Source organism: Podarcis bocagei (genome assembly GCF_964188305.1).
Source record: "Podarcis bocagei genome assembly, chromosome: 12".
Taxonomy (NCBI): Eukaryota; Metazoa; Chordata; class Lepidosauria; order Squamata; family Lacertidae; genus Podarcis; species Podarcis bocagei.
The window spans coordinates 28,538,195-28,547,634 of NC_138137.1; the positions used below are offsets into that span (position 1 = coordinate 28,538,195).

General features: G+C 43.3%; 1 protein-coding gene across 1 annotated transcript in view; it reads right to left on the reverse strand.

The window, feature by feature from the left end:
- Window positions 1-5,031, reverse strand: part of AHR (aryl hydrocarbon receptor) — a 48,325-nt gene extending 43,294 nt beyond the window's left edge. The window contains exon 1 of the mRNA XM_081164463.1: window positions 4,194-5,031. Coding sequence (XP_081020589.1) covers window positions 4,194-4,249 — 56 coding nt within the window. The 5' untranslated portion in view covers window positions 4,250-5,031. The remainder of the gene's footprint in view (window positions 1-4,193) is intronic.
- Window positions 5,032-9,440: the final 4,409 nt, after the last annotated feature.

The following is a 9,440-nucleotide window of genomic DNA, read 5'->3' on the forward strand; positions in this document are numbered from 1 at the left end:
CTGATCCTAAATACATTCATAAACACTAGTACTGAAATGAAAAGGAGCCACATAACACTTTCAGTTCTTAGCCAAGGAAAGGTGCCAAGAATGACAGCCTGGGAAAAAACAAAAACATGTTAGGACAGGAATTCCCAGAACCATGCTGCAGGGAGGTTCATCAAGCCACAGAAGGGAAGGCAAAACAACAGGGGGGAATTATCTGACTGCCCCCTGCCAGATTCCAATAAATAACCCAATCGTATGACCCACTGAATATACACACAATAACTTGTCAGCTTTTATGCCAGAATCTTGTAACCAGCAAATCTACAAATGGCAGTTTCAAGCGAGCTATAGCCCCACTGTCCCAGTATGAGAGCAAGACTTGGGGGTGGGGGTGGGGGGCTGCCAATTCATTTTGTCCCCTGAATGATATCAGCTCCATCAGAATGTGAGGACATTCTTCATTGTATGCTAGGCCTAGGAGACTGGGAAGTCTATTTGCCCTTTTTAGATACAGAATGTTGTAACAGTTGCAGGGATAAAAGCCAGCACTTATATCCTGAACATTCTGCACTTCCAATAAAAAGTTGCACCCAGTATCATAATGGGCTTCAAAAGGCCCAAAGAAAATGTACAGAAGGGAAGCCATATGTAAACCTATATTCTTTCTATTTCATATTCCTAATGGGACAACAACAACAAAAAGGCGGGTGGAGGCATGAACCACATCAAACCAGGGCTTTCTTCAATTGGCTCCTTGTATAATGAATCAGTATTCATGAAGGAGCAAAGCACCACATACATGTCATGTTATACTACAGTGGGGGGTAGGCCACACATCAATAGAGCACTTAAATATACTGATAAAGCCTGCCATACTGATAAAGCCTGCCATTAAGCAAGCTCAAAGAAAGCCAGAATATAAATGCAATAAAATAAATAAATATTAAGAGCTCCACATACCTCTGAAAGGGGAGCAGTGAAATCTTAAGCACAGAAACAAGTTCCTCTGAATTCAGTGAAATTTATTCACAGGTGTAAGAATTAAAAAATGTTTTTCTAAGGAAGTGTTTTGTCTACTCTTCAACAACACTGGTTTGGAATGTTTTTACTTCCACAAGTAGCCCTAAAGAATATTTCTACATTGCAACCGACTACAGCACTTTTCCTTTGGAGTATGTATCTTTTGTATATACAGTATTAGTGTATGTGTACCATAATGTAGACACAGGAAGGAAGGAATTCTGTTAACTTTAATCCTATACAAAGATTAAGTGTAAGTGTTGCCTTCCTACATGAATTGGATTCGTAAATCAAGAGGAGTGCTCTATTAAGTAGAATGCCTATTAAATTAACTTTGTCGTGAGCCTGATTTGTTTCATAAGTCAACAATCACATAGCTAACAAACCCTGTTTGACATGAAACTGTGGAGAACAAGGAAGCTCAAATACAAGCTTCCAAAGATTTCACATTCCTCACATGATATGCTGGTACAGTAGTTGTATCTCACAATAGTACATTAGTGAGTCTGAGTGTTTTTCCTAGAAGCAAGGGGATCTCTTCAGCAACAACCACTTTAAGACTATTCCGTACATGCTAGACTTTTTTTCTATAGGATACAGTATTAAAAACTTACTACATTTGCACATCAGGAGCCTGCTTCTGTTTACAAGACAAACTACAATGTTACTTAACATTAAGTGTTGCATAACCGTCACCTCTAAAGTAAACTTTGGAGACATAATGGCTATCCTTTTTATGAGAGTGCTGCTTTTCTAGAATCCAGAAACTACTACATAATGTACCTAAGGCTACTTAATAAGCACAGATAACTTTCAAGTACTGTAATGTGAAGTCAGATACATAAAGTACACTGGCAACCCCCCCCCCCCAATTATTTATACTGCATGGCAGTAACACCTGCCAACCCCCTGCCCCAGCACTTTCATGCTGGTTTAGAAAAATAAACTAGGATTATTATTATTTTTTTAAAAAAATCCTGCATCTCAAGGTTAACACTAGCACCTTGAGGACAATACTAGCTTTGCCAAAGTTATAGAATTCAATTTGTATACATTATTCCAATGGATTTCCTCCTGCATTTGTTCCTATTAACAATTTTAAAAGGCTAACCAGTTAGACTCCACAATCTACATTAAACATTGGTATGCACTTTAGTAAACTTTAAAATTGCTAACACAGCACAGACCGCTCCCATACCATTCCATTTAATCTTTCTTGAAGTCCTTTGGGAAATCCCACCAAGCTCAGTACAGTTACTTTGTGCTGGGGAATAAATATTTCATCAGCAGTGCTACTTAACCAATAAACACAGATTAGTGAAAAGTGGTACTCATAAACACTACAGAAAAAGGATTATTTTTTTTACTAAATATCAATTTTAAATCAAACACCAAAGGGTAAACCTTCATACCTATGATTAACTTTTTTTTTAATTAACTATTGATTCCATATATTCCTAGGATCAGAATTTACACACCCATTAAAAATATAAATCCATTTTTTCCTACGATTGCTTATCGTTCTCTTAAAGATGAAACCAATCTATCTGAAAGTACATAGCTTTGACAGCTTGGTAAACATGTACATTGTACAATTTTACATTTGTAAAGCCTCGTTTGAAGAATTACAACCATTACAATAAATACGAAAAAGTGCACGGATTACTGACACACTTAAATTATTCCATCTGTATCACAATACTCCTGGCCTCCACAACAACAAGATGCTGCTCCGGAGACTGACACTGTACAACATTGTGGCCTACGGTGGTGAGATAGAGAGCGGCAAATCACAATACTGTACAATATAATCATCATAAAACCAAGCTGAGCAAATGAGTAAATGATCGTCTTCGAATCACAGACAAGCCCACTGCAGTGGCAGAAGCACAGTCAGCACAACGTGGCTTTCTGCACACACACCATATATTAACCAGCAATCCCTGTTAAGACAGCACAAGTCACAGCCCACAGCCAAAATAAGCCAAAAGCTACATCCATTGCCGCAAGCTTTCGATAATTATCTTAAACTTACATTACACAGACTGCCAGACTATCACCTTAAATGCCTGCTGACATCCTTGGTCAGGGAGTCCAGCCACACTGACCGACAGTGCAACCCAATGCAGGTTTACCCAGAACCAAGTCACATTATGTTCAGTGGGGCTTACTCACAGGTAAATGTGCACAGGGATGCAGCCTTACACTCAAATCATTCCTTCATCCCCTCCCACCTCCCAGTCCTTGTTCTGATTTTAATCAGCTGTTTGAATTTAACTGGGTCATCAGAGCCTGACAAAAATAGGGCCCCGAATCAAGGCTTAATTTTACTGCAACTCAGCCCAGGAATCCCTTTCCAACAGCACAACTAACTGCTGAAATATATGTAGCTCCTAAGCTGCCCCTGTGCATGCGCAGAGTGCCTTTCCCTCCCTAAATCACAGCCTGTCACCACAAATTTAGAACAAGCTCCAGAACGGTCCCCATGGCAGGCCATTCCGAATCCCAGCCCAGATTTTCCAAGATGAACAAAATAAAACAATGAGCACTGCCTTAAACTTAAGACTTAAACCTTTCAACGGAAGAACAAGAGGCTCCTTTAGACCTTTACAAATTATTTACAAACATCTAGGGGAGTCACCAAATGCGTTTCTACCAGAGCAACGTAAGGAGGGATGACACAGATTGCGCAAACGGTTAACTCGGGCCACCAAATCCCTTTGCACATGTTTAAGAGTTATTCCAGGGTACCTTATTTGGAACCAATAATAATAATAATAATAGGATAGATAGATACAATTGGGGGAGGGGGCGTGATCCACAACTGAAGGCTAATCGACAAGCTGAAGAAACTGCCGGAACGCAATAGCAAAGCATAACCTTACAAGGGGGAGAGAGAGAGAAACAAAAATACAAAAAGTTGCAATGCGGGCACTACGAGGGTTTGGAGGCGATGCGCTCGCAGCAAAGCAACGCACAAGGTTACAGGGAAAAGGGAATCGGGGTTAATTAGAGGAGGAGAGCCGTGCAGTGTGTGTGTGTGTGTGTGTGTGTGTGTGTGGAGAAAAGAGGCGACAGCTTTGCAAAGGGGAGCGGGGAGGGGAAATCCAGACCTCAGCATGGAGAAAAAAGGCACCCTTTTTTGCTCTTCAGGAACATCCACCCCACCCACCCGACCCACTTACATTTTCTGCACGGGTTTCCGCCGCTTGCGGCTGGCGTAGGTGACACTGGGGTTCATCCTGCCCCCACTGGCCGAGGCTCCAGCTCCTCTCCTCTCCTCTGGCTCCTGCGGCAGAGAGCGGCAGCCCCTCGTTACTTCTGCACCGCCGCCCGAAACAACAACCGCCACCCCTCGGCTTGAGAAGCAGAAAGCTCTCCGCAACTATGTCAGCGGCGGCTTAAGAAGGGACCTTGTGTGTGTCTGTGTGTGTGAGAGAGAGAGAATATTCCTCTCGGGGCGAAACGGCTCCGCCCGCAGCTTCCCGGCCTGCCTTGACACCGTTGTTGTTCGTCCTGCTGCTGCTGCTCGCCCTGATGCCACTCCTGCCGCCGCGGCGCGGACTCCCCTGAGAGGCGGCCGACGGAGGGAGCGAGGAAGGCGGGCGGGAGAGGAGGCGGCGGCAGGAGGAGGAGGAGCGGCTGCTGCGGCGGCGGGGGACGGGGCCAGGTGCTCGGCGCCGGCTACACCCACTACGGCCGCCCTCCTCCTCCTCCTTCCCTCCCTCGTTCTCTCTCCGTCTGGCCGGCGGGAGTGCGAGACAGGTGCGGAGGCGGCGGCTTCCCGGGCAGCTGCCCTCAGTCGCCGTCTCTCCTCCTACTCCACCTCCTCAGGAGCGAGGCGGGAAGCGAAGCCTCGCTTCACCTCAGCGAGCGCCGCTGTCGTCGTTGTCCTCCCTCAGTGTCGGCCAGAAGGCCTCGCTACTGTTTTCCCCTCCCTCCACGCACCCTCTCTCTCTCTCTCGGCTATAGCAACGGCTCTTTCCGTCTCAAAAGCCACCCCGCCAGCCAGCCAGCCAAGCCTGCGCTCTCTCCCCCGGGGCCCGCCCCGCCGCCGCCCACAGAGGAGGCCCTTGTGGGCGTCGTCGGCGTCAAGGGGGCGGCGCGGCGCCATGTTGGGAAGGTCAAGCGAGGGAAGCGAGCAGGCACGGCGGGTGGATGGGGGAGAAGCCGAAGCAGGCGGCAGGGCCTCCTCCTCCGACGGTTTTCCCGATGCCACGGGATTCTGGGCCGCAGGAGGAGTGGGGGCCTCACATCAGGACAACTTTGCCGCGCTTGCGGGGAGGACAATAGACCCCACCATAACAAACAAGCGACGCGATCAGATTGAGGGTGGAGAAAGAGAGAGAGATTCTTCTTTTTCTCTCTTCACGCAGTTTGCCGAACGCGCACGTGCTAATCAGGCTGGGAAATGGTTGGCCTGAAGTGCTGTGGGAGCGCTGGAAAGAAGTTGCTGCAGGAAAGTGGCTCCCCGCCCACATGCCTCACCTGCACTGGCAGGCAGTATTAGAAATGGATTTGGTCTGCTCTCGCTCTCTCGCTCTCTCTCACTCCCTGCCTTTTAAAAAGAGAAATTCCCCAGAGCTGCTTAGACCACAATCCAAAGAAAACACAACGTTAAATCTAGGCAGTAAGTGGAAAACTCAAAATAGGTACGAAACAGTGGTACTTCGGTGCAATATCAGAAATTGCAGTCTCTCTCATAGATTTGATTTATTTATTTTTTAGTTGGAAGGGACCCTCAGGTCATCTAGTACAAATCTGCAATGCAGGGATCCTGCCACAGACATTCCTAGGTGGGCTCGAACAACCAACCTTCTGGTTTAACAACCAGACAAGTAGATAGATATGGGGTGCAGTTGTCAACACAAAAAGCATCCCAATCTGCACAGTTGTTTGTGCCCATCTAAAAAGAACATCCATAGAGATTATTTGCTGAGTGAATGCTATTTGAAGGAACTCCATTAATTTTAAAAGATTGCTTTATCCCAGAGCTTCACACCTCCTCAAACATAGTGTATATCCTTTATTTTATGTGATTTTAGGGAAGCGCAGCTCTAATAAATCAACAAAGATTCTTGTTCTTCTTAAAGAACCCCACACACAGGGTGATGTTTCCATCAGACACTTGTAGTCTACAATTCTGATGATATATTCTGCAGAGTAAAGATGGATAGGACTGAACCGGAACTAACTGAATAAACAGAAAAATAATTGTTTCCTAGGACAGATCCTACTGTCACTGTTTTAAATGAATGCTATACAAGGGTAATGAGATATGTGTCTTGTGCTGACAGCATGTTATAGATCAAATAATACCAATGTAAACTTGAAGGAGAGGAAATGAATCAAAGGGCTCTACAATACTCTTTGGCACTTGAGAAATCAGTTATCTGCCTTCGTCCTTTTAAGGTGCATTGATGTTTTTGATGTCTTTGCTACAAAGGAGAGAAAAGCTGAGATAATGAACTACATTTGATGGACGTATGGATTAAATCCGGCCACAGATCGAGGAACTGCAAAACAGTTCGTGACCTATAGGGTTATATAACTTCTGTGGTTACAACACTCCATAATATAGTAGCTAAGTGGATTCTTTCATTATAATAATTGTTACAAATAAATTTATTAATTTATTTCATAGAATCAGAGAGTTGGAGGGGACACAAGGGTCATCTGGTCCAACCCCATGAAATGCAGCAATCTCAGCTAAATCATCCATGACAAATGGCTATCCAACCTCTGTTTAAAAACTTCCAAGGAAGGAGAGTCCACCACCTCTCGTGGGAGTCTGTTCCACTGTCAAACAGCTCTTACTGTCAGAAAGGTTTTCCGAATGTTTAGTTGAAATCTCTTTTCTTGCAACTTGAAGCCATTGGTTCGAATCCTACCCTCCAGAGCAGAAGAAAAGCATTTTTTAAAAAGATTTCTAAACTGCTTAATATTTTAAAATCTCCAAGTGGTACACAAAAATACAATATAAAAACAATAGTATGGTATCATAAAAACAAATATAGCTAGTCACTTCAGAGTTCCTGACAAATAACAGAAGATTATACAAGACACACCGTTGTGAAAGGAAACAAAATCAGAAGGGTTTAGGTTTGTAAGAGTCCATATAGAGAAGTGCCTTGGAGTCTGCATGTGCCTTATAAACTACCTGTTAAAAATCAGGAACAAGATGTAGGTAATCCTACATTGTAGGTAATATTGACAAGATAAGGGCTGCGGACTGGTAGTATGCAAAACCAGGATAGGGTTAGAAAACCAGACCACCTTACAAATACATGAAGGCTGGAGGATTCCAGGCAGGAAGTGGAAACAGGACAGAGAGCAACTACACTATTACAGGCTAGTTAGCTTTGTGTCTGTGTTGGAAAAACTAAGAACATCATTTGAGCTTGTTGGATCAGGCCTGTGGTGCATCTAGTCAAGGGTACTGTTCTCACAATGGTCAACCAGATGTCTATGAGAAGCCCAAAAGCAGAACCTGAGCACAGCAGCCCTCTCTAACTTCCTTGGACAAACTCTATAGAAACACAGTAGTACAGTAGCTCCTTTCATCCATTTATCATTGAATGGGTACTTCATATAATTAATAGGAAACAGTGTTTATCTTTAGGCCTGCACCCAAATGGGATTAGAAGTCATGATCTAATAGAAGTACACACACAAACAACTCCCATCTATATGCTTCATCAGTGCAGATATCCACACCAATGCATAGAATTCTAGCTGTGTGGAATTACTGCTACTAATTGGAGTGAAGCACTCCTTATGCAGTTAAGAGGATTCTCATGCATTACATTGAATGAGTCGCTATGGAATGTAACAGTTGTTCATTTTAACATATAAGCTATCTGCATATGCAAATAGTGGGACTGTAGAAATCAACATGTGTACATCCTTTCACACAAACATTTGTACGTGTGTGGAGACAGCTTGTACCTGTGGCCATTGTGATTTGTGAACAAGTTTAATGTGTGATGGAGACCAATAAATTGGTGGAAAAAACTAGTCCAAGGTTGCAATCCTAAACAAATTTACTTGGGAGTAAATCCCATTGAACTTAGTGGGACATACTTATGAATGAATGTGGTTCAGATCGCTCTGTGAAGCACAGTAAGTGGTCTAAGGATGTGGACTATCTTCCATTGAAACAAATGGCAAACTCCTTAAAGGAGAGAGAGAGAGCGTGCAATTTTGAGATCATTTGCAAGGTGATGATACATTTTGAGAGCTGGAATTCATTCCTTTAAGAAGAAGTGAAGGAGCATTATGTCGTTCTTAGTTCAAAGTCAACTGATATATCTCTGGTTGCAAACCAGTCCTTGAAATGTTTGATTGTCAAGCCAATTGGGGTGGAAATGGTCCAGTTAATTTCAGTACTACTATTGCAGAGTAAATGGCTTCAAGATTATAGACTTTATATCTCAGAGTGTTTTCATATGTAAGACTGAAATAGTCTTTGCCTCTCTCATATTTATGTTATGTCTGATCATTGTTAATGCAGCCTAGAGGTATTTATAATATGAATGGGTAGTCTGGTCAATGTAGGTTTTACACTTAAGCCTAATGTGTGGAAATACATTGAGAGAACACCAATACTGTTATTTTAAAAAATTCAATTCCCTAGAAGAAGCATGCCAAAATGGCTTGGTTTAGCAACATCCTCTTAAAGTGGAAAGATTCTTCCATTTCGCAGCCAAAAATCTACTTCTAAGAATACGCTGGCACTAGTCTTGACAAGCTGGAATCTGGGTTCCATCTTCTTCTGCATCCCAGCACAGCTTCTGTACAAAGGGATGAAGTAAGATAGTCTTTCAGATACACGAGGTCGTCTCTTGCTCATTTCCCGCTTTGACAATAATGATAAGGATCTTTAAAAGGACATGGTATCGAAAAGGTTGGGCAACATAGAATAGTGTGGACTAGTTGCCTTAAATAGCCATCAAAAAGCTGTGGCTTGAACCAGTTGAGTTTTCCAGCTCACCGGAATCATTTCAGACAGGCGTATGTTGCAACAACCCAGCTTGAAACAAGCATGCAAAAACAAGAGCGCCTGTGCTTTTTCGATGATACTATAATGTGATATTATTAGGCTACCTAAATTCTTATCATAGTTATTATTTAAGTCTCCATAAATAAACACAAAGCATATGAAGCCCCATATTAACAGCTTCATTTGGGGGGCCCAAGGCAAGCTAGCTCTGGGGAAAGGATTGTGTACATGTCATTGTGCTTGCATGCAGGTCTGGGGGAAAAAAATCCAAATCTCAAGGCCGTGAAGATGAAATCAGCAATTGTGGGTGTCTAGGTCTGAGCCCAAATGCAGAGATAAATCCCAAGTTCTGAGAAGACTTCTGAGTGTTATTTGTGAAAAGTTCCTACCACAAATTGCCTAAGGATATGCTTCTGATTTTCTATATGGG